The following is a 23,746-nucleotide window of genomic DNA, read 5'->3' as shown; positions in this document are numbered from 1 at the left end:
TCGGACACAGGCTCGCCCAAAAGAGCCTAATTCAGTTCAGTTGGTGTTATTCAGAGCTCAACAAAAATTTATCTTGCTCTTAGTTCTTTACTAAACTTCAAGAATCTAGACTCATTCTGCAACGAGTCCCTTTTTTTTTATTCCAGTCCCTCAGAATGTTAATGTGGGCCTTTTTCTCTCACCCTGGAAGCCCTCTACCTAAACCCATTAAAAACTGCTTACTTCAAACCACCTAATTAACAAACGTCTCCTAACAGTGACCCAAAACCCTCCGGACGACAAGCTCCCCGCGGCACCACGTCGGCTAATCTTTCCCACCCCGTTCCCACCGTACACTCCACCCCGCTGGGAACTCGTACCAACCTGTACCAACTTCAAACCAGACGTTGATTGATGGTTGGTCATTCGTTGATTTCAAAAACTCAGCGGGAAAGTGGAGTTTCTGGCCCGCGAAAACGGTGCCAAAGTAAGCGCACTAACGAATATCGCGCGCGCGCGCACACACACACGGAGAGGGTGCTACAAGCCCTCCCAGCTGTAGGCCTTAATCTCTTCCAGTAGCCAAGCATGTCCAGCGCCAGGGGTTGGGCAAATGTATATTTCCCGCGAAGAATGCGACATCAACACCCGGCACCAACCTACCAGCAGGTACCCCGTTCCCATCTCACGCCCGGCGAGGGCCTGAGGGATCGGATAAATTACCGAGACCATTAAAACTATTATGCAAATTTTCTTGGCTACCGAAATTTGCGCACTTCCACTTAGGCTTCGTTTCCGCTTCCCCGATCCTGACCGAAACCGGAGGTTTGGTGTTCGGGTTTTTTCTCTCCCAATAAGTGTAATGCGTGATACAAAGATGATCAAGAGTCCATGGCACTAAGGCTGCTCCGGTGCAAAAAAAAGAAAGAAACTCAAAATAAAAACAATGCGATAAACGAGTTGACTGTAGAAAACAAAGTACAGAATGAGCGTTCAAAATAAAAAAACAGCGTCTCCGAAACGGAACTTCACGCAACGCAACATCTTATTTCCTTTTTGGAATGGGTAGCAGCAACCAAAACCCCCGGCAGTGCGGGCTTGAAACTGGCAGCACACATTTAAATCGATTCCCCGACCCCGGAGGGCTCATAAAGCTGTTTACAGCTTAGCTTGCTTGCACACATTCACGGTTGACGACTAGTTGGGACCATTGGATGTGACGACTGCCATTTTACTACTGTCCGAAACGGCGCAAAGCAGCTGCTTTCGATGCCCCCGTTTATGACGGGCTTACATTTTGTTGTTGTGCACCATCGGCAACAACTACTCCAGTCTCTCGCTGAAGTGCCCGCTGAGGAACGATCGCATATCGCGCTCACTGGTTTCATTAGCCTTTTTTTCGCGCGGCTCACGTTGCAAACCTCATTCCCGAGCTGAGGAGCTGATGTGCCGAAAGTGGCAAACATTGTAACACAGTATTGCTGCATTTAATCGGTATCAGGGCTGTGGGGTCTCGCATTATCCTTAAATACTTATAAACATACAAAGCAAGAACGTCATATTTTAAGGATCAATAAAGATCATGTAGACCAGCAATTGTGGAATTAAACCACCAAATCAGTGCATCGTTCTCTGCAGTCCGCAATTACCGATGAATTCATGCCGTCGGGAACTATACAAATCAAACGAGTGACAAACTGTTCTAACGCTACTTAAGCGAACCGGGTGCACTAACTCATGCTTAGTGTTTCCTGTGTGCAACACCGGCTCCTTGCCGGTGTTGCGCTGGCTTTACATTGTGTGTGTGTGGCACCATTTAACCATTTCAATGTCCCCATTTGTCAAGCCGTTTTTGCATCGTTCTAATTTTCGTGCTCCCCCAGCGAGTATGTTTTAACCAACCTTTTTTTTTTGTGTGCACTTTTCCCCCACGCGAACGTTGGGGAATTCTCGGAAGTACTCGCGGTGGTAGTTGTTGTTTTTCTTGATCCGCTCTTTTCGGGCGAATTTCTGTTTGTTGCTTCTAATAGCTAACCAGCATTTGTCATTCGGTGTCCGGCGAGCGGAAGAAGCCATAAATGCAGTGAACCAGTTACACGCTTCGAAGTAGGCGACCGAGAACCAACCAACGGAGCTTGGGTTTGCTCCATTGCTTTGATTCTGAGTGTGTCAGTGGAATGGGCAGAAAATGTGGCAGAACCCCTCCACCTCCAACAACGCTGGGCATGCAACTGCAATGGTGCCGTACGAAGTAGTTTTAAAATTCGTAGAATGTGTTGGGTGTTGCTGGTGGTAGCGTTGGTGGTAATAAAACAGCTCAACCCGCCCTCTTGCCACCCCACCACCCCCCTTTTTTGGGGGAAGCGGTGGGTGGGTGACTTTAGATTTGCATAAGCGCACATGCACTGCTTGAATGTGTGGAATTGACCATTTTCTGATTGAAGGAAGAGAGATGCCACGATTCGTTTGAGCTATGGGCCGCCGCACCGATGTGTGCTCGTTATTGCTCACCAGCCTTCCCGCTGTGCTGTGTTTGAACCATTTCCGTTTGCCCGGGACATACAGCTAGGAGCTAGGTTTTATGTTCTCTCAAGAACCTAGCTGTCAGGGGTGGGTTAATAATGCTGCTAAACATTTTTTCCACCATGCTTTACTACTGCACTTATTAGTCCCTGGCTTTGGACCTCAAACTTCTTGAAGTCTTGTTTTACGAATCCTGTTTTTCTAAATGGTCCTTCGCAAATGGATCACTAAATGACCCGCAGGGAGCAAATAATTAGGGTTTTCACAAGTAAGATTTGCGACTCGCTATTTCAACAACTGAAGCCTTTTATGAGGTTAATAGTAGTGGGAAAATCGTAGTTTTCGTACCTCCAGGATTAAGTTGTTATGCATCCTGCGGTTGCATTCAGCTTAAAGACCAGCAAGATCAGTTTTTACTGCCCTGCTTATCGGCTGTGCGTGACTGTCAACGTGTTTATGTGCATGTACTTTACCGGACTTTCCTCAGTGAGTGCATCTGGATTTTTTTTTTGCATTTTCCCAGTCATAAAGTGAATTAAACTATTCATGGAAATAAAAAAAAAACCCCATGCGCGGCACATTTGAAATAAGAAAACACATCAATCGTGGCTGACAGTGGCAGTATTTTTCACTTACTTTTGTTTTCCTTACTGTTGTTCACAAACAAACTAAACCAAGAAAAAATCGTTTGCAATTCGGGTGATACCTTCTTCTCTCTCTCACGGATGGCTCACTCTTTCTCCCTCACTCTCTACCACGTTTTCGTCCACTCGAGTGTGGTAAATAAATTATGGATTAAAGAATAAATTAACTAGAGCCCAAACCGGGGCGGTTGCCTTGCGTTTTGATGCATTTTCTGCAGTGCAGTGAGTAGTATTTGGCCGCCCAGTGTTTGCGTGCGACCGGGAGGGCATATCGTTTGATATCATTTTTCCACCCCGTTTTTCCCCCTGTTCCATTTTCCACCCCGTTGGTGCGTCCAGTTGACCGCTACTAAAATATGAGAAAGCCCTTTTAATCGAATGCTGATTCTTGCCACCTGTGCAGACGGTGAGCCGACGAGTGAGCGAGAGAGAGAGAGAGTGTGAGGTGATATCGGGGAGGTTTTATCATTATTATTACTTTTATTATTATTAGCAAGCTTGTTTTCTCTTTTTAACCGCATTTGCCAAACTCAATTCCATTCGCCTTGGCCGCTTTTCCCCCTGTTCCCCCCCCTCCCCTGGATCTCTTCGTCTGTACGCGTCTGACTGCATCAACAACCTCTGGGTTGGCCGCCGATTTGATTTCTCTGATAAAACCGTATCTGTCACGAAGTGGGAAATGAAAGCGTTTTCCATTGCGAAACCGGGCAGAACGCAAGAACCGTGCGGCTGTCCGGTATGGAGGGAAAAAAAATTATAATGCCCATTGTTTTTAATTAGACAGCGGTCCGCTCGCCTGCCTGTCTGCCGAACCGGGCCGGCCGTCTGTGTTGTTGTTCACTAGTGTAGAGGCAGCTGCATTTCCTAATAATTTCATTCGGTGGCTCACCAAACTGCAGCTCAGTGCGCTCGGTAGTGGACGGTGTCCCGTTGGCACCGCCTCCAATGCATGGAGGGATGGAAAGCGGTGGTAGGGAAAATGGAGGGGGGCGGGGGAACGATTGGGCACCCATTGGTGTCGGGAGGGTGGGCTGCACTTTTGCACACAAGATGCATACGAAATGCAATTGCACCGGGTTTGCTGCCGTTACCCGTAACCTACACAAACAGGTGGAAAATCGTTTGGGAAGGTGTGTGTGTGTGTGTGAGGGGTGGGATTTTCTGGGACTAAATTTGAAAGTTTTTGTTTTTCGCTATCGCTACTCGTTCACTTGCAGAAGGAAACATTTTTAATTTATTCTCAAGTAAGGGAGGGTTAATCCATTGCAAAGATGGTATTACTCAGGGGCCTTAGTTTAAAGGTTACAGTCAATAAATTTATCAACATTGTAATAAAACTTTTAGATGGAATTTCACCATTTGTCTTGTCTTTTTTTCGGGCCTTAAAACAAAGCAGTTTCATTCTTCACTAGAAACTCAAATGTTGCATACCAACGGATAGGTGAAATGGCATTGTACAGCATTAGCATTGAAGAAGCACAAACACATTTTTATTCCTTTCCTTACTTTTTTTTCTCACCCCGTCAGGATGCGGCCACTTCAAAACACCACCGTCGTAAAACAGAATGAAATTTTTGGTTCGAGCTTGTTCACTTGTTCCCGGTGTTTTCGGGTGTCGGTATACTAAAGCCAGACAGAAAAATTTATGTAGCTATCAACACAAAAGGGTAGGTAGCACACCACGGTTCTTTGTTGAAGTTCATCTGCTTTTCTTTTATGTTTTTTTTGCTTGGTTTTCTGTTGTCTACTTTCATAGCCTCCACCATTTTCACATCGTACCGAGCTAGAAAAGAGCCGAGCGCCCGTGAAAACCCGTACCCAAGTAACAGAAGTAGTAGCAAAACTCTTGAAATCGTCCAAACAAGGGAATATGTGCGAAGTTTCTTTTTACGAATTCCTTACGATGTTATTGCCCCGATATGCATTTCATTCGGTGAATTCGTTTGTTAAAAAATGGGAACCGTATGAGCATTGTGTTACGTTTGCATCACTGTCTGTTGCAGTGTGAGTGTCAGCTAATGCACTTTGGTGCTGCGCTTTGAAGATTCGCGTCCCTGAATTCCTGGCACTGGTGTCATTCGCCAACATGAAGAGTTTTTCTTCAAAAGAAATGGTAGGAAAATGAAGGATTTCATCATGAAAATTCTTTTCCCATTTTTTGAGTGGGTGGAATGGGACGGAGTAGCATCAGACAGGGATCAATTTAGGACGCATTCTACCGAAGTAAGTTCGGGCTTTTGGGACGTGTTTTCATAAATGTGCATGAAAAGTTAAGCTCTTCAATTCGTGCACGTCCGGTCTCAGACTTGATGTGAAGTATGATGTATAAAAAAGAATACCTGGTCGTAATAAAGTAGGTACATAATAAAGTAAAGTAAAATGGTGATATAGATTGCTTTCGCAACCAAGACACTTGATTCTAAAGACTCACAGAACCATTCTTAATTTATTTTATACCATACCTTTTAGGTACAGTTTTAAGTTAATTTAGAGGATCTATCGCCTAAGCAGGAGAAGAGCTACAATTGAGTAAAGAAAATGGGTATAATCAGGCAATTGTTGATGACCGATTACAACTCCCTTGCGTTTAACAAAATCTTGCAAATTCTAGACAAAGTCGAAGACTCTTCAAATGCGACCGAATCTGGTGAAGCCTCACTATCTTCAGTCGCGGCCATAGTCCGACTCAGAAGGAGCTCAAATCGGGAGGATTTATTTTAAGACATTCACGGTGTCCGATGATTGTCGCTCAATAGGCGCTATAACCGCTTCAAAGTCTTTAAGTCCTCTTGGTCTAACAATCCCAAAGGCTTGGGTTTTTTTTCTGAAGGACGTATCACCATCATCACTCATTCTGGTTTAAGCGTAGTGCATCTGCGGACCGCCCAAAAATACTTAATGAAATAGGTCGTCCGGGGCCGTTCTCATGACATGACCAGCAAATCGGAGCCTCTCGACTCTAATGATGTACCGAAATTAAGATGAGATCACCGCACAGCTAGAGCCAGTAATTAATAGCGACTGATCCGTTGTCCTTTCACACCAAAAGGAGTCAAAATCCTTCGTGCATCTTCCTGTCAAGTTATTAGTTATTTTTGGACATGGAGTTTGGAGTCCCTGTCTCGGAGGAGTACAGAGAGCACAGTTCGTTCCTGCTTCGTCCCTCGCGACAGATATTTTGAGTTTCTTTTTTTTCTTTGAGATTTATTCCCACTGACTATAACACAAATTCCCAAAATTTTGTGCTTACTTTATCAAGAACACGCCTCCTGAACAAACTTCACTACCTTCACTCAAAAAATCTTGAACGATTAGTTTTCCGACCGTTCAATAACGAAATGGTATCATAATTTTGCACATATGACTATCCAATTGCTCCTGAGGAGAAGTCTAAAAAAAAGGATCAACCCGAAAACGGATGATTTAACCCACCCCAGATCCCAGTCCCTCCTTTCCAACCATTTTAGGTTCACCGCCATCATCTGCCCCAGATGGTTTAAATGGTCAGCGTAATGGCTATCGTAATGTGCGGCTTGCTACCTTCACCATACGCATCCTTCCTGTTGTAGTTTGAGGGATCGATGACCGGAACCGATAACATCTCATTCGGTTTTGGGATGCGTCTGGTGGTCAAACCCGATTGGGTGGTCCACATCGTTTCCAGGGTGGATAATCGCCATAAGGCAGATAAAATCTTTACCCGGTCAAGTGGCGTGCTAAACACAAACCGTTTTTCGTATGGTTTGTTATCTGAAGTGTATTTTGGAATAAAAATAAATAAATGAGATCCATTTGGAATATGTTAGACAAAAAAACCTTCAATATAACTGGGGGAAGGACTTGAAATAAATTCGCTAAAAAAGGATGCAAACTATTTTTATTCGCATCATTCCCTAAATTAACTAAAATTCTCAAACATGCAGGTATTTCATGGTTTTCTCTGCATACCTTTCGTACCGGTTGGCCTCTTGGCTTCACAAATAGTTCCACTGCCTGTCCTTTAACGCAATCGCAGGACATTTGGAAAGTCTATTTTGCACCTTACCTACACCGTCACCCTAACCTAGCTTTCCCCGGGGTTTTATCTTTCCTGCTGGAGCGACTTTGTGCAGACTTTCCACTTTAATTCCGTCCTCTACCATCCGTTTTACCATTCGCAAACCGTCATAAATCATGACCCGTGTAAGCGTGGGGGTGTATGGAAGGCAAAGATATTTTTATTATTTTTTTTTCACCATTTTCTTCCGTTTTTCCTCTTCCGCATTCGGGACCGGTTGGCATTTTTCATCGGCCAAGTATTTTTGTCTGGGGAGCAGGAGAGAAGGAAGAGTAAGGATTGTCATCCAAACGGTACGAAAAATGGCACCATTTGGCACCAAACTATGGTGAAGATGGAGAAGATGGCTACGAGACACCTCGGTGTCCTAACGATTCATTTCCACTGTTCACGCTGTAGCAAAATACCCAGTTCGTTTGAAGACTTTATGCGGCAAAGGTGAACCAGCTGGGGAAGGGGAATATTTCTTACAACAGCTTTAATAGAGCTAAATCCTCGAGAGGAGGTGTATTTGAAGGCTATAAGAAATATTGAACAAATCTATCAAATCAATAAGCTTGAACAAATCAATATCTCTCAACGAAATGCTGTTCAAAATTGAATGTTTTTCAGAAAGTTTTTCCTGCAAGGACATTTTTTCTTAAAGAGACATCCCATATCAGGGGGATGGATAGGAGAAGCAGTAACAACGGCGAGGCAGGGGAAAAGGACAACGGCCTGGACACGAAATGGTTTAACAGTGGTGGAAGATAGAAATAAAATTATGATAAATGAAGCTACCTCGGAACCTTTAATGGTACACATCTAATGATACCGTTTATTTTTGTTTCATTTTCCTGTTTTCTTCTGTGTTTGTCGTTGTCGTCCTGCAACGTCGCAGGACGATCGTGCTTTGCTTTTCGGAGTCGGAGGAGTTGGTCACCGTACAGAAAGGTAAAGGTGGTTCATTTTGCTTAGCTCGTTAGTGTTATGGGTTTTGTCATGTGGATGGGATGCTCGCCGCGAATGTATATTGTCATGCTTTTCGGCTAGCCCCAAGAAAATGCTCTTGCGATATTCCTTGAGCCGTCCAACAAGGTCCTACGGCTAGCTTGCCCCACAACAGCGTAACGTTTGCCAACGGACAGATTGAATAACCGGTAAACATATCCGACACCGGTGCGAAACTTTACATGCATGACATTTCTCTTTTTGGAGTTCACTGGCCATCCTCTAAGCCACACACACACAGAACACAATCAATGTAATGGATCTGCCTGGGGAAAAACATTAACGAAGGCACAACTCGCGCCCTGCTGAATTTTTCATTTCCCGTTCAACTTTGAGCGAGTAAAGATAGCTTTGCCCTGTCCTCTCATCAAGAACCACCATTCCTGCGATTTTGTTGTAATGATTAGCGATGGAAAGTCCTTCATTCTCCTCCTGCCATCAAGTGGAGGGGTTTCCCGTTCGGTCATCTGGGTTAAGATTGATGAATTGTTTGTTCTACTTTGTTTGAGCGCCGAATTTTTGCTTCCACACACACACACAAACACACACACACACATGGACTCACACATAATTTAGCACTCCGTATGTGACCGTGGTAGTTGGTCTGCCATGTAACTGAGCTACCAACAACAAAACAAGAATACACCAGATCGGCCATTTTGTGCTTCGGGTTTGGGTTACGTTGCGGCAGGAAATTGAATTCGGGATAACACCATAAATAAACGTTGGTCCGAAAGCAATTAACTGGTTTAATGATTTTCCCTTGAGCAAGGAAGCACATTTACTTTTTTTCGCTGTTGGAACGCATACCGCGCACAGAAAGGATGACTTTCTCGCGTTTGGCTGAGTCGTGGGATGGCTAGGAGCAGCGGAATAACAGGGGCTAATAGAAGAGACAGCAGACAATACAACACCCGCGGACTGAAAGGAAGTAAAAGTAAAACAGTATCATTGTCGCTGGCGGTTTGTCTTTCTACTTTCAATATGACGCGGAAACGAACACACACACACAGACACACACAACGGAAATGGAAGGTTTATTTCCGCGTGTTCAAGAACCAGCAAGTATAAGGGGACGCGTTTGTACTGGAATCTTCTACACTGTCCTTCTTGATGTCCCCTGCTACCCACCTCCCCTACTTCTTGAGGGGGTGGTAGAGTTTAATCATTAAAGTAGAAAGAATTACCAGGACACGAGGACACGAAGTTCGACGTCAATGAGCGCACTGTGTGCTGCTTCCGGAAGGACATTCACGCAGTTCTACTGGATGTCTTTCTTTTCACTTTCACCGCTACGCTCACTCCAACTCCAAGTTGTAACAGTCTGGAGAAACAGGGGTATGGCAAGGATGAGGCTCTGGTGGAAACACAAGCCATGGTCATTTTGGGCGAAAGTTGATTTAACCTCTCCCATTTTGGCGTTGACGCCGATGACCATCGTCCGGCGGGTCCGGGCGGTTTATTCACCGCACGCCCGTCCTGGTGCCGGCCTGCACTGGGATATTGTTCCGCAGGGGATTAACTAATCGAATTAGATTCAAATATATGGACGTCCGAGTGACATTATTTCTGACCCATGCTCGGTCAGGCGGTCGGTGGCAACGCACCACATCATATCCCATCCCATCCCGCCGAAAAGTCTCGTGTGTGTGTTTTGGTGCGTGGCCGAAAACGGAGATGGGTGTGCAGCAGCAACAACAACAAACCAGATCACGTGTATGCGGGGATATCACGGAAACTGCTGCTGCTGCTTCGTAAAAAGGAAATGAACGATCCTGTCGGCTATGGTCAGAAGACATTTTATTGCTTGCCAAATGACTGTTCTAGGATGTGGAGTCGGTGGGGAACCCGTTGGAAGGGTTTGAGTTTTATACGTTTCGTACTTCGGTGTGGTCGGGCGCGTAAAGGACGTGACTAACTGTCCATTAAATACATTTTTAAATACTCCAATTGAATATTTGTAGATTTGGGGAGCTTTAGCGCGTTCGGATGTATGAAGACAAGTCCAAATATGTCTGTTGAACTGTTGTAGTTTGGACTTAGCTGTGCAACTAATTTTTTTGATTAAATTCTTAGTTGAGAGTGATAAAATTCTTCATAAATTCAAATCTAGACACTAGACCTCCAATGCTTTTCTTTAGAGTCCGATAATACTGTCTTGAAACCCTAGGTCCCTAGTTCTTGAGAACTCAACCCTTTTTTTGTCCGAAAATATCTGTCCGTACGTCTGAACGGACTACTTATTTTTTCGTTGGTGAAAAATGTGATAAAAATCGGACATTTTTCATAATGATTTACATCGAGCAATTAATCTCTTTTGCCGACGGGCAAACCTGATTGTTACGCTTCTACTTCGTGTTGGCACAGCGCGCTTGGACGACCACCGAACAACACCTTTAACCTGCTTTATTGCTCCGTTCTCGGCCGAGTAAGACGTTTCCCAGCAGCAACGCAATCGGTCAGAAGTGCCAGTTTAGCTCTAGTTAGTCGATTAAAAATTATCGCTACATCTTTATACGAAAACGTATACCGATAGCTCGTTATCTAAGCCGTATTTATGGACGTAAGTTAAACAAGGGCCGAATCCAGCTCAGCTCGCCCGTAGACAGCGGCGGCGACCGTTTCTTTAATTATCGTCCTGCCTGCAGGAACTTCGTTCGAGCGCACCTTGTCAATTGATTGAATTATTATGATCGAAGCAAAAGTTGTGCCATTCGGATCGGACATTTTAATGTCTCCCGGTACCGTGGTTGGTCCTTGCGCGTTCGGCTTTGAAAGTGATCCAGAAGTCATTATTATTTTAACTGGTATAGAGATAACGATAATAATTAGAAAAGAGTTCGCCGAGGTCACCTCGCAGTTGTCTCCCAACCCGGGCCACGGGTGGTGCTAGTTTCGTTTGCCTTCCGCCTGGGGGGGAATTGTAAGACTAAGGAAGGACAAAAAAGGGGGCTCATCTCACTTGCTAGGTCGTGAAAGTTGTGAGCAGTGGAGGAATGTCGGTCTCCTAGTTATAAATTCTTGGCTAATTATTTGAATAAATTATCCATTCTTTAGTGCCACGGTGTGCCTAGAGCTTGAAGGATGACCCTTTTTGCTTCACGAGGTCAGCATTGTCGTCTGTTTCTCGCGTTTTTTTGCTTCAGAGTTCAAGCGAGGAACAATTCGGGAAGGAATTTTGCCGTCCGCTTTTTTTAACTGGCTTCATCGCTGTTTTTTCCCTATAGCCGTGGAACTCCAAATTGTTCCTCCAACAAAATAAAATAGTTCTTGGTGGAGAGTAATGACGTTGGAAAATTCGAAACACTCGTATCGGTAGTATCCATAAAAAGCATTCCACGAAATGGACGAATGAGATATTTGCTATTGAGAATTCCTCCAAAACTGATTAAATTTAAAGCGATAAAGATTTCACATTAAAGGAAAAAATACTTAATAACATTCGTCTACGGTACACAGGAAAGGCAATAAAACTCCCAGACAATATGAAAACATCCGCCCGGGAATCATAACTATTCTAAGCGTGTAATTTGCTTTTCTTTCTAGCCTAGCTAATCCAAACCGCACCAAAGTTTTATGGCCACGAGTTTTCTGCTGCATGGAAATCATTTGCTCGGGAGGAATAAAAATTTTACGACCTTGCAATGGGAAATTACTTTCAAACTTTTGTTTGATGAAAAAGCCACCAACCAACGCAAGGCTTTCTTATTTTGGGGCCAGGTAAAAATCACACGAAATGCAATAGAACAACACCGAAAATGAAGCGCTGCGAGAGCTCATCAAAACTTACCTCTTAATGCCTTCATGTGCGCGACGGCCATCCGCAGGATCGTCAGCTTGTCCGGTTTCCGCGCCAGGGCACTGCAGGTCGGCACCATGTCCGACAGCTCCGTGATGTAGGCAGTCATTTTGTTTCGCCTCCGCCGCTCGATCTCGCAATGGTTTTCCCTACTGCAAAAGGTGATAATAAAATAGATGGCTGGTGTTACCAAAACGCTTTAAGCTGAGGCGTGTGGGGGAGACTTTCCGTTTGGAGGAAAAGGATGGAAAAGATATTTCATTCTGGAGGAGTTAGTGCAGAAAATAAGAAAATGATTGCATTGGATGAAGCGAATGTTCATTGAGCTAGTCGTAGAGTCCAAAAACTGTTGCCAGAACAAAGCAAATGACATGCTAATGATACATCGCGCTCGAGGATAATAATGTGAGGTCACTTAATTCCGGTAGTTCCTTGGTTAATGGTGCACCCGAACTGCAGCCCAGAGCCCAGAGCGCAATTTGTTCGGTATGTAAAACTGCATACGAAATAAGCTGGAGAGGGAGCCGATTGTCTTAACTTGCACCCTAAGGGAATTAAAGTGCAGCAGCGTTTAAGATAATCTTAATCAGATTACGAACTTCCAGAGACCCCACTCGCTTGGAAGTGAACAATTTGTTTGAAAGTTTCTCGATCATCCGACATCCGAAGGTAAGAAACGATTGTGAGCACCACAATTGAACGAACGAATACAACAGCAATCGTTATCCCGGTATGAAATCGCAAGTAAAACACTTTCATATCCCCAAAAAAAAAAAATCCTGAACGATGGGCGCGGCAAGTTCTGCTCGTTCTTGCTCATAAAATGTTGAATTATTATGAAGTAATAGCTGGCGAACGGCGAACGGATCTCCCAACCAAGCCGAACCCCAAACGCTTCGCCCGAGTAAAAAGGTTCAAATTTTTACGCTCTTCAGGGAAGCACCGGGAATGTTGCTGGTCGGAAAAGACGAACGCAATCAGACACAACCCTCGTCGCTCGAAAAAGGATTCGAAAATCCTGCAGCTGTCTTTCGATTCGTAAGCGCACAGAAACCGTACGGAACGAAATGGTGTGTGCGCGCCTCACTGATGATGCGATGATGATGAAAATGGAACAGGGGTTTTGGCCCACAGACAGTGCAACCTTCTGACGGGGGTGGCTCACCATGGAAAAGGCCAAGTGTGCCAAGCACCGGCGGATACGGGGAAAAGAAAATCGATATCAAAAAGACCGCAATGTATCGTAATAATCGTAACAATTATTATTATTGTTATTTTACTTTATCTTTCTTTATGGGTTACGCGATACGCTGGAGTTATTGAAAATGAGCGAAAAATATCTGTCGACCGAGCGCTCGGGGTAGGGCGAACGATACGCGAAGGATTTGGTTGCCATTTACGATGGTTCGCTTGGAAGAGAAAGTCAATGTCTCCGGAATGGTTCATCGCAAAGGGTTCAAAGTAGGATCTCCACATCTTTGAAGCAGTAAAATCATTAGAACATTTACATTTGAAGAGTTGTTGTCTGTACTGGAGGGTTTTAAAAATTTGTCATAAGATGTGCAAGAGAAAACGGAGTCCTCAAAGTTAAAGTTCCAGCTATCTCCGGAGAGATAGGCCTGCTCTTTTTTTTGCGCCATACGATTTTATTGACCCGCATATGGTAATGGTTATGTGTGCGTAATGGTTTATGATACACTGACTACGGCAAGTTCTCGAAAAAAATCTTTCACCACCGGAACGAAGGCTGTGGAAGCATTTGCCCAACCACCAAAACGCCACCACGTCGCCTTCCGCGGTGCATTATACGGAAAATGGCATTTTATTTGCAACCATTAGTCTAATGGGGTCTCGAGGTCTTGCCGTACGGTTTGGCCCCTCCGATGGTCGCATCTTGGGCGGTAAAATTTGTTTCTTTATCGATTCGCGGTAAGTGTTTAATATGCATTATATCGCTTAAAAAAACGTTCGTGTACCACGCGGGCTAGCCACCGAGAGAGCACGCCTTAGCATATTTGTAAATTTTACAAACGGGCCAGCTCTAGAAGTGGGCCGTTCATTTCCCGTGTGTTGAAATCCAATCCCGGGGCTTACAAAGTCTACTCGTCACACGGTGGTCGTAGTAGCATCATCGTGCACCGTCCTCGAGCAAGCAGGTCGCGTGGTGGCTGGTTGAGATTGAGCCAGCAACATGCAACAGAATTTTTGATGGTTGTTTTAACTTAAGTGTGCTAATTGATTTTCATTAGGGGAAAAAAATAGGGAATCGAATGGTTGCTGGTCGCGGACCCGGCCATCAGACACGATCAGACCCCCGCTAATAGAGAGAGAGAGAGGGAGACTACTGCTGTGCGATACGGATACGGTCTATTTGAGTGATGATGAATTGATTTCGAAAGTTGGAACGGGCGCTTGGCGGATAAATTATTGACATGCGCGCCCTGCCCTCCGAGAGGTAACCGGGATTACATTAATTTGAGCACATGCAAGGCCTCGTTTGAAGGATGTCTACAATTAAAGCGCACGCGGATGGTTTAGTTGCAGCCGGTAAATCCTTGTTTGGATTCAATTATTATGCTATTCATTTGGAAGGATCTCGATAATTTATTCCAAGTTTGCGAAACGATAGTCGAGCTATACTGGAACGCAACTTTACTCAACACGGTGTAATTCATTGCATGCACTTGTTTTTCGAAAGAAATCGAACCGATCTAAGCTGAATGAGGTTAGGTTGAGCTCGTTTCTCCAACGGTGTGGCGATGCAATTCCCAATGCTTCACTGTCAAACAGTTTGAGCAGCACTGAATCGTTCATTAGCATAAACCTGTTAACTTTCACATCATCAATTTTGGCACACTATATTCATCACTCAACCATTTACTCGCGCTCTTTCGTTGACTCCGGCGCCATCGAAGGCACAACAGTGAATAGGGGTCCAGCCATACACTATTGTTGTTTTTGTTCGCTTTTGGGGTTGTGAAACAATCCGATAGATTGATGACGACATTCATTATTTCTGCGATCGGCAAAGACAAGTTGCGAAAAGAAAGCAGAGCGTCATACTAACTTTAGGAGGAATCCACCATCCGTCATTGTTGGGATCAATCTACTTGTAGATTATACAAATTCAAAAGGGAATATATATTTTGAAGTTTAGTTATTATTATCATAATTGATATGTCCATCAAGCTTCCAACGATAAGCATGGCAAATCTTCAATAGACATATTAATGTCATTAACGTCATCGCAGCTTAATAGACCTCTCAAAACAGACATGTAACCAACGAACGCATAATATGAAAACAGTAAAGCTTTTGCTTAAAAATGCATTATTTATCAATGCACTGGCATTCCAAACGCCACATGCACCGAACTATGCTAATGCTATTCATTGAAACGATGACACAATAAATCAATTTAGCAAATTTGTCAGACAGCCAAAGACATGTAAATGAACCGTTTACTTAGCGATTCATGCGCCTAAAGCTGAATACAATGCAATATAAATAACGGGACAATGCAATCGCAACTTCGATGCATTTTACATTGCAGCGGGGGGGCGTCACGCTTTTACTTGATGACGGTTACTGCCGACTGACTTATGTCAATCTTGGATTTATAGTAGAAAAAACTTTATTAAATTATTGAAGATTTTTTCTTATGAAAGTCGTATCAACAATTTTTTTAAAGTCACCTCCTATTTTTCTGTTCATTATCCCACACCAAACAAAGAGGAAACTTGATCTCCACCACCAGAAGAATAGAGCTTCGTTCTATTCACATCGACTCACTGCGCCCCATCGTAAATGTGGCCTTGCACTGATTAATCGTAAACTTGGTTCATTTACTTTTCATTCCCGATGCTCAGTCTCCTTTCTGTGCACCATTCTTTCCCATCCCGAGAGCAACATTTTCCACGCTCGCTCGATACGTGTAATAATTCAGGATTAATAGTTACGGCAGCGCTCCCAAGAAGGTCGTGTCGACCCCGCTGCTAGTGCACTCGCATCGAATCTTCGGATCAACGGACACTCCAAGAGTCTAAGGGGCACACACACACACACACACACACACACACACACACACACACACACACACACACACACACACACACACCCGGTCTGTTTTGTTGGTTTTTCGCCAGCAGAGGCGAGATGCCGAGGAGCAAATTACAGCTAACGCTCGCGCGTTCTTATCTGCCCGCAGTTATCATTTCTTAGCCCTCGGTTCCGATTCCACTGCACAGGCGAACGCTTCCCTGGCAGCAAATCAGTGCAAGAAATTCGATGCAAATAACACCGAAGCACCAATATATCCCGCTGCCACATCTTTCACTTTGGACAGCGTTCGGTTGGCGATTCGGAGGCGCCCATTCTCGGTTGCCCTTTTGTTGGGCGCTTTTTCTGCGGCGCGTGAACTCTATTGAATGTTGCTAGTCGCCCGTCCTCCCGTAGGCTGCGCATAATTGAACGACAGCGGCAGTAGAGTGGTGTGGTGGCGAAGATGGTTATCCACCAACAATGAACATAAACCGTATGCTCTTCTCCGGAGATAGACTGCCGGACGGACGACTTCAGGCTTCGGGCGGAGGTGTTCAAAGTTTACTTAAGTGATGGGTCGGCTCCGTTCCACGTCTGCACCGGTCTCTGCTCTTTTATGGGAGACAAAAAGGTCGTAAAATAATAACAATTTCTTTTGGCCGAACGATTATGCTGGTGTGCTGGTGTAGTGGAGTGAACGTACCACCGCAGCGAGCGAGGATTGCAGTCGAAGCAAGGTGATTAAATTACTACGATAGTAATTGTGCGGCCAACGCGTAGTACAAAGCGGTGTTACCGCTAAAACTAGGCATCGATCGGGGGAACCGAAACATTGGAGGAATTGATTGGCTGATCTGGGGATCGTAAAATTGTACCTCGATGAGCGGTACTTCAACGGATTTAAGATGACTTCAACGAAGAAGTCGTTAAATAAAAATACAATCAACTTAAATTATTTACCAAGATAAATATCTACTTACAACACGTATTGGAAATTTTTAAACATAGCTCGAAGTCATCGCTGTATGATGTTCCGCCTCTATAATTTTTGTACTCATGGCTGGCACTCTTTAGCCAAGGATTACAAAACCATTTAAATCCATTCAAGAAAAGCACATGAAAAGCTACAAAATCGACCCATCAGCCGCAGCTAACCGATTAGCGTTGGTCTCTCTGTGTTCCTCAAGAGCAGGTTGCCAATTTTCCGCTCCATTGGCGATTGCTTAACCGTCTCACATGATTAAGGATATGCAACAATTATACACCAGGCCAGTTCACGGAACACATAAACTCACACAGAAAGGGCATTTGCAAGGATTTACGTCCGGTGGACTGTTTTTCAAACCCAAAGACGACAAAGGGGTAAGTGCCAGATCCGGCTCCGAAACCCTGACAGCTAAAACATATATTGCTCTTTGTGTGCTGGCTGGTGGTCATATGGTGGTCCGTTTTCCTTCACCCAGTGTCCCGTACCGTACGCCAAACCCCATCATCATCATCATCATTGGTAGAGGAGTTGAATTGTTTCCATAAAATTTCGCTTTCACCACATACACTTGCACAAACAAACATACACACACAGAAAACACTGTTTCAACCATCTCCACCAACTCTGATTCGGTTGCGATGGGAAAGGAGGAAAGGGGAAAGGACGGGAAAATGCGCGCGCGCGAACCGACCTGCCATTTAGATTTATGTCCGCATAATCTTTCGAGGCTAATATGTATGATTTGCATAAGGCAACATGAAATGTCCATTACTCAAAAACGCGGCGAAAAATACAATCCAGAGCTCCCCCCGTAAACTCACATACAACACCCAACACCCTGTCGTCCCTATTTATGCGAACCTGGAAAGGGTGGTAAAATTGGGGGGGAATTGGGAGCGAATTGAAATACACTGGACGCACACACTGAGGCTTATGGCGAGGAGGGGCTCAGAAACGCAGTTGTCCAGGATGCCCTGGTCCCTGGTCTGGAGGGCGCATGCTAGAGAGCGGCCGATACCGAAAAGCAAATGGGCTGTGTCCCGCACCACCTGTAGCTGTTGGTGGTGTGTTGATGATTTGCTAAATTTTAAGGGACGGTGATTATGAGCAGTTTTAGCTCGAGCGGCACACGCAAACAGTGCGAACGAGAACGTGCCGACGAGGTTATCCCTGGTTCGGGTGCGTTTGCAGGTGCTCCAATTGGCCGGCGCTAAGCTCTTTCGCGAGCCAGCCAATAACCGCAAACTTCAAATCTGCGTTCCACTGTGCACCGTGCAGTTGTCCGCAACAGGACTTCAACAGGCACTTCAAGGCTCACACAGGCCTGGGGATTTGGAGCAGGGGGCAACAAAGTGAGCAAACATACTACATCCTTTTTCCTGTTGCTCCAGCTTCTTTACTTGCCCCTCCCCCGGTAGCTCCACAAGCATTTCCATTAGCATAAAGCATATACACCTTATATGCGTGCTGGACTGGACAACTAGCTTACTGGGACCCTTAGACCTCAGGGAAGGAATCGGGAAGGGAAAAGCTAAACCCAGCGCGCGAGTGTGTGCACGCCACAGTAATGCTCACTTCATTCACATTTGATGACCCTAACTAGCGGGCGAGGTGACGACCCTCTCAACCAAACACACAGCTGCAGGCACAGTCCCAGCTTTAATCGGAAGCTTCCGTACGCCGAACTCTGCGGCAGAGGTGAGGCATACCGGGAAGTGGTTGCGGGTAGTGGCAGGGGGACAGGTGCGAGAAATAAACACTTTTGCATGCGATTTTTCCGTCACATGCACGGTTTGCCCGCCCGCCATTGCAGCTGGCTGCCAGGGCACAGCACCGTTTGCATGTGCGCCCTTATGCGTTTGGATGCAGTTTACACTGTTGTGTCGTGTTAGCCGAGTTGGAGTGGGGGGAAAAGCGTTCTCCACGCGGTGGCGTAGAGGGAGCCCAGTTGCATTTTTCTGCGGTATTACACACACACATCCAACTCCACGAGACTCAGGTCGATTGTCCCGTCCACTGCTGGTGCAAGAAGTATAACAACGGCAACAAAACAACCAATGCATAAGTGATTACCATAATCACTGGTATAACTTTCCTGCTGGCAGAACCGGTCATGATGGAAGCGCAAACTGACCACAACACACACACACACACACATACATCCGGAAAGAATACAGGAACTTACAGGAATAGTGAGGTGCGGTAGCGAGAAACAGAGCTCGCACCCCACCTTGGCTCGGTCACCCGGCGTCCGGAACTACCGACGTCCCGGGGACGGGCGTGTGTAATTGATTTGCCTACGGAAAACACGATGCAATGCCCCAATCGGTCACATATACCTTGTTGCGCACCGGACACTCGCCCAATACCACAGGACACACGGTTCGGTCGGGTTCTTCATCAAACCATATAGTTGCCCGGGCAAGGGCAAAATGGATCAACACCAATCAGTTGCTGGCTCGTACGAACAGTAACACGGGCTGGGAAGGATTATACCTGTTATACGGCTCCTTCCGCAGGGTACACGATGGCGTGTAAATGCAGGAAGGAACATGGCAAAAGCACAACCACCAGAGCACCGGTAGGAGCAATAAATTAATGATACAGTCACTGCCAGTTGACGTATTGAACGCGCATCCTCACTCACTCACACACATTTTGCAACAACAAAGCTCCATCACCATCACCAGGGGATTGATTGTATCAAAATGGAAAATCCGTTTTCCTCTTGACTGCTCCCACACACACACACACACGCTAGCATAAATCTCGCTGACTCCCCTAATAAGTTGTTCCGCGATATTGGAACGTTTTTACCCGTAAAGACATCGCCCCCCAAGCATCGCCCAGTTATGCTTCCGGTCCTGGAGTATCTGAGTGTGTGTGTGTGTGTGCTCTACGCCGTCTCCGGTCTGGGTGTTCGACTGCAGGAGCAGCACAGTAATGCATACTAATTTCTTCATTTCTCTCGGCTTACAATTAATCCGCACGACAAACTTTTCGGCGAGCGCGACCGAAAGTGTGATGTGTGGTGGTGCAACAAAAGGAGGGGGGGGGGGGGGGTCGGGTTTGTCGGAGATAAAAGCGGTCCAAGGCAGGATAGTAAACGCGTCACTAGGTGTGCCATCCCAGCAACATTTGACTTCGTTAAGTAACAAATATAATTTAACCAACCTAAGTTTTCTTACCGATAGCGGTAGCCCGCCGAGTATTGTGGCATGATCCTGACGTTTGATAATGGGTCCTTTAAATAGTGATACGTGGTCGCTCGTTGTCGTGTGGATGTGATAATAGATTCTTTACGGCATCATTAATCCGGCTGAATATGACCCACAGAACAGGACCCGCCTGCGAGCGGGCAAGCGAGCCCGAAGACGGTAGCAAAACGATATCAAGCCGTGTCACATTAAAAACACTAAACGCGGTCCCTTAAAACACACGTCGGCTAAATGATGCCATTTAATAAACATGCGTTGTGTGCTGCCGACTCCGGTTTTATTCCATCATAAGATGTGTGTAAGGAGGAGGCCGCATCCCGAAAAACTGCTCTACTCCGCGGCTAATGGAACCGACACGAATCCTTGCCGTTCGTGGTTGGCGCTTTGGGGGAAGATTAATAATTGTGTTGTGCGTTGATAGCTTCGCTCTTCAGCAGTCGAGAAGAACTCCACACGTTCGTTCACGAGGGAGAGGTTCCTGATGAATCCACGTCATTTGCTAACGCACTGTGAAGTGCGAGAATGCCGTTTGCATTAAAGTGGCAATTAAATTATTTTTTTTAAATCTCCGGATCCGCCCTTGTTTCGGGCGGATCGTTTACCAAACGTTGCTTGTTGGTGGTTTGGACGAGGTCCTCAACAATATCTGCAGGACACGGTAGAGAACCACTCGCAGACAGTGATGCTCACACTACTCATTACTGGAGGAGTTCACGTACGACCGTTAGGTGTTCTATTGGGAATCATTTACTGGGGAGTTTGGTCTAAATACTGTTGACAGTAGTTTTGGGGGGGGAGAGAACCGATGAGCAAACAGGCAGAAATATTCTTCAATTAAGTTTTGATGTAACCTTTTACCAGCAGCAGGTTCTGGATGTCTTCGGCTCAACCCCTTGCATTGCGTCTTTGATGCTAATTGAACAGTTCTCGTTACCTGAGGTATCTTCAATTTTGGAGAACTCTTAGTGCACGTCACCAGACTATTTCGTGATTCTCGAACTCCCCATCAACTTACAAAATGACGCAACTTGACAGAAAAAGGCAATTTACTTCATTTCCATTTTCCATGTCCGAATTGAGCGCACGTCCGAGAGATACCCGGCCGCCGCACGAACATTGGCGGGGTTTAGGCTGAAGAGGATTATTTTGACACCTCATTTCCGGCTGCCTGATTATCACATGCGCATCATTCGTTCATTCACGAACCGGCCGCAAGACATATTCGCTCGTTAGCACACGTCGGCAAGGGCTAATTGTGAAACATATGCATCCCGAATGCTTTGACCGACAGGTCAAACCCAATTTGCCATCTCCGATCTCCGGACAGCTGAATTATGTAGCTGAAAACTGCCAAAAGAGCATTTTGATGTAACAATTTTCACCTTGCAACGTAGGAATCAGAGTTTCGGTTTCTGTTGGACCATTCTCGTTTTCAAATCGATCTACAGAGACCGTGGGATTGTTATCAAGTGACTACCTTTCATCGTCGAGCTTTCAAAGTCGTGAGCCGAGCGAAAGGATGACGATAAATGTGTTCCCGGGGAAACATATTCCGGGGCGTGGAGAGCCCGAACCTCCTCACCATGGCTGACTCTCGAACTACAACATTAATTAGTTGCTTATTACCGCCCCTGACGAACGTGCGCACACACCGGGTTCGACCGGGCAAGGACTACAGTCCACAGCACCGACGGCTTCGGGACGTTATTGCTGTTAGACTATGGCCGGTGATTGAACAACGAGCCCGAGTGGCCTATAAACCGTGAGCATAACGCTGTGGAGTGAATGCGCAAAGTGGAGACTCATTTTTCCGCATTTTCTTACCCACGGGAAGACGTTTGGTTGCGTTCTCAGGTACTGGATGGTCTCGTAAAATCCAACGAAACTGATGATTATTGCCACATTACTGAGCGATACACTGTATGTGGGGCTTTTAAGAAGTAATGAGTTTTTAATATTAAATAAAATGCGCGGCCAAGCGTTGGCGCCGCTGGATAAAATGTGTTTTGTGTGATCGGACGAAAACTAGCAAAATTATGAGGTGCGCCACAAGCTGTGTTGTTGGTGGAATATCGCAAACTATAACCATCGTTGAGAAAACTCTACAGTTTCGCTACCAAATACCCCTGCCGCTCTATCGCTTCAACAACCGTTGTTTTCGATCAGATTTTTCGAAGGAAACCGAGATGGATCGAGCCTGGACGGGAGAAAACTGGAACGCAAAACCCTCGATGGGAAAAAGCTAGTCCGAAGTAATCAAATAGTAATTAAAAACAAAGTCTGAAGGAAGCATAAACTTTAATTAGAATGGTTTTTGCGCGCGATGACGGGTGCGATGATGGGTGGGGTTGTTGGTGGGGCGTATTCTCCTCCTCGCACGTGGGTGACGTCCACCCTCCCCCCTGCTGATGACTGCTTCGTCCTCGTTCGAGTGATCCACTACACCGACCCTGTGGGTAAGGAAGAGATGTGGACGTCCCTAGCGTACAAGAAACGGTACCACCCTAAGTGGACGGCCAGCAGGAGCATATCATGATGATGATAAAACGCTACCCCGGTACACATGTATATGGCGGGCAAAGGTGGTTTATACTACGAGCATGAGTTTTCCAGCCACTACCGTTCAAGACTGCTAATGTTGCTGTTGCTGTTGCTGCTGCTAAAAACCAGTGTGCTCGTTAGCAGCAGCGAGCACATTAGCCAGTGTTTTATTGTTGCAACACCCTTTTTCCGGTCACGCCGGCACACGACAACCTGGACCTGGACCATCATCAAAAATGCTCCCCGGCCGGTTGTAATGCATTGATAAGCACCCCGCGACAAGACGCGAGATTATGACTCGTTTGCGAGTGGCTAATAAAGGACCATGCTGTGGGAAGCCTACCGAGACTGAAGGCATATAAAGTATATTACTCCGCTCAATAGCCTCCAGGTCCCAGCAGCGGGTGACAATATCCGTGTAAGTCGACGCCGACGCTTGCGAGATAAGCTGGGGACAATCACTTCAAACGAAAGCTTTGTACAACGTCGTTTGTTGTGCCTTGCAACTTTAATCAAGTTTAAACAAAGAAAATTTAAACGAAACAAATCGAATATCTTCAAGGAAAGTAGACATACAAAATAAGCATTATCCATCACAGAAAGAACAAATGGGTCGCAAGGTTCATTGCATGCCTATCTCCCATGTTCGTAACACCGTCCTCGTACCGGTAGATTCTCTGAGCCCATGGCCGACCCGGACAATTGCGCATTGCTGTGGTTGCATTTTTATCAGTTAATTTTGCACCTTCCTTCTCACGCGTTGCGCTTGGCAAGCGGAATCTTCTTCTCTTTTCGGCACTGCCCCAACGGCTTCCCAGGGACGCGCAGTTCTCGGTGTCTCGATTCTGGAAGTTCGCGCAGGAAGAGATCGCGCGTTTGGTGTTTGGGGTGAAGATACACCCGGAGCACAATGTTCCGGTGAATGAACCACTTTGCTCGACCTAACGATCAACCCCGGGGTCCACG

At 45.7% G+C, this 23,746-nt stretch overlaps 1 protein-coding gene across 11 annotated transcripts in view; it reads right to left on the bottom strand.

Moving 5' to 3' along the window:
* Positions 1 to 23,746, bottom strand: part of LOC118508807 (aryl hydrocarbon receptor nuclear translocator homolog) — a 207,278-nt gene that overhangs the window by 51,357 nt on the left and 132,175 nt on the right. For all 11 annotated transcript variants that reach the window (XM_036048543.1, XM_036048538.1, XM_036048542.1 and 8 more), the window contains one exon: positions 11,984 to 12,144. In XM_036048543.1, the coding sequence (XP_035904436.1) occupies positions 11,984 to 12,144 (161 nt within the window). The remainder of the gene's footprint in view (positions 1 to 11,983; positions 12,145 to 23,746) is intronic.

Source organism: Anopheles stephensi, chromosome 3, assembly GCF_013141755.1.
Source record: "Anopheles stephensi strain Indian chromosome 3, UCI_ANSTEP_V1.0, whole genome shotgun sequence".
In the NCBI taxonomy this organism is placed as follows: domain Eukaryota; kingdom Metazoa; phylum Arthropoda; class Insecta; order Diptera; family Culicidae; genus Anopheles; species Anopheles stephensi.
Note: the sequence above shows the minus strand (reverse complement) of the source record. Positions and strands in the feature narration are given on the sequence as shown.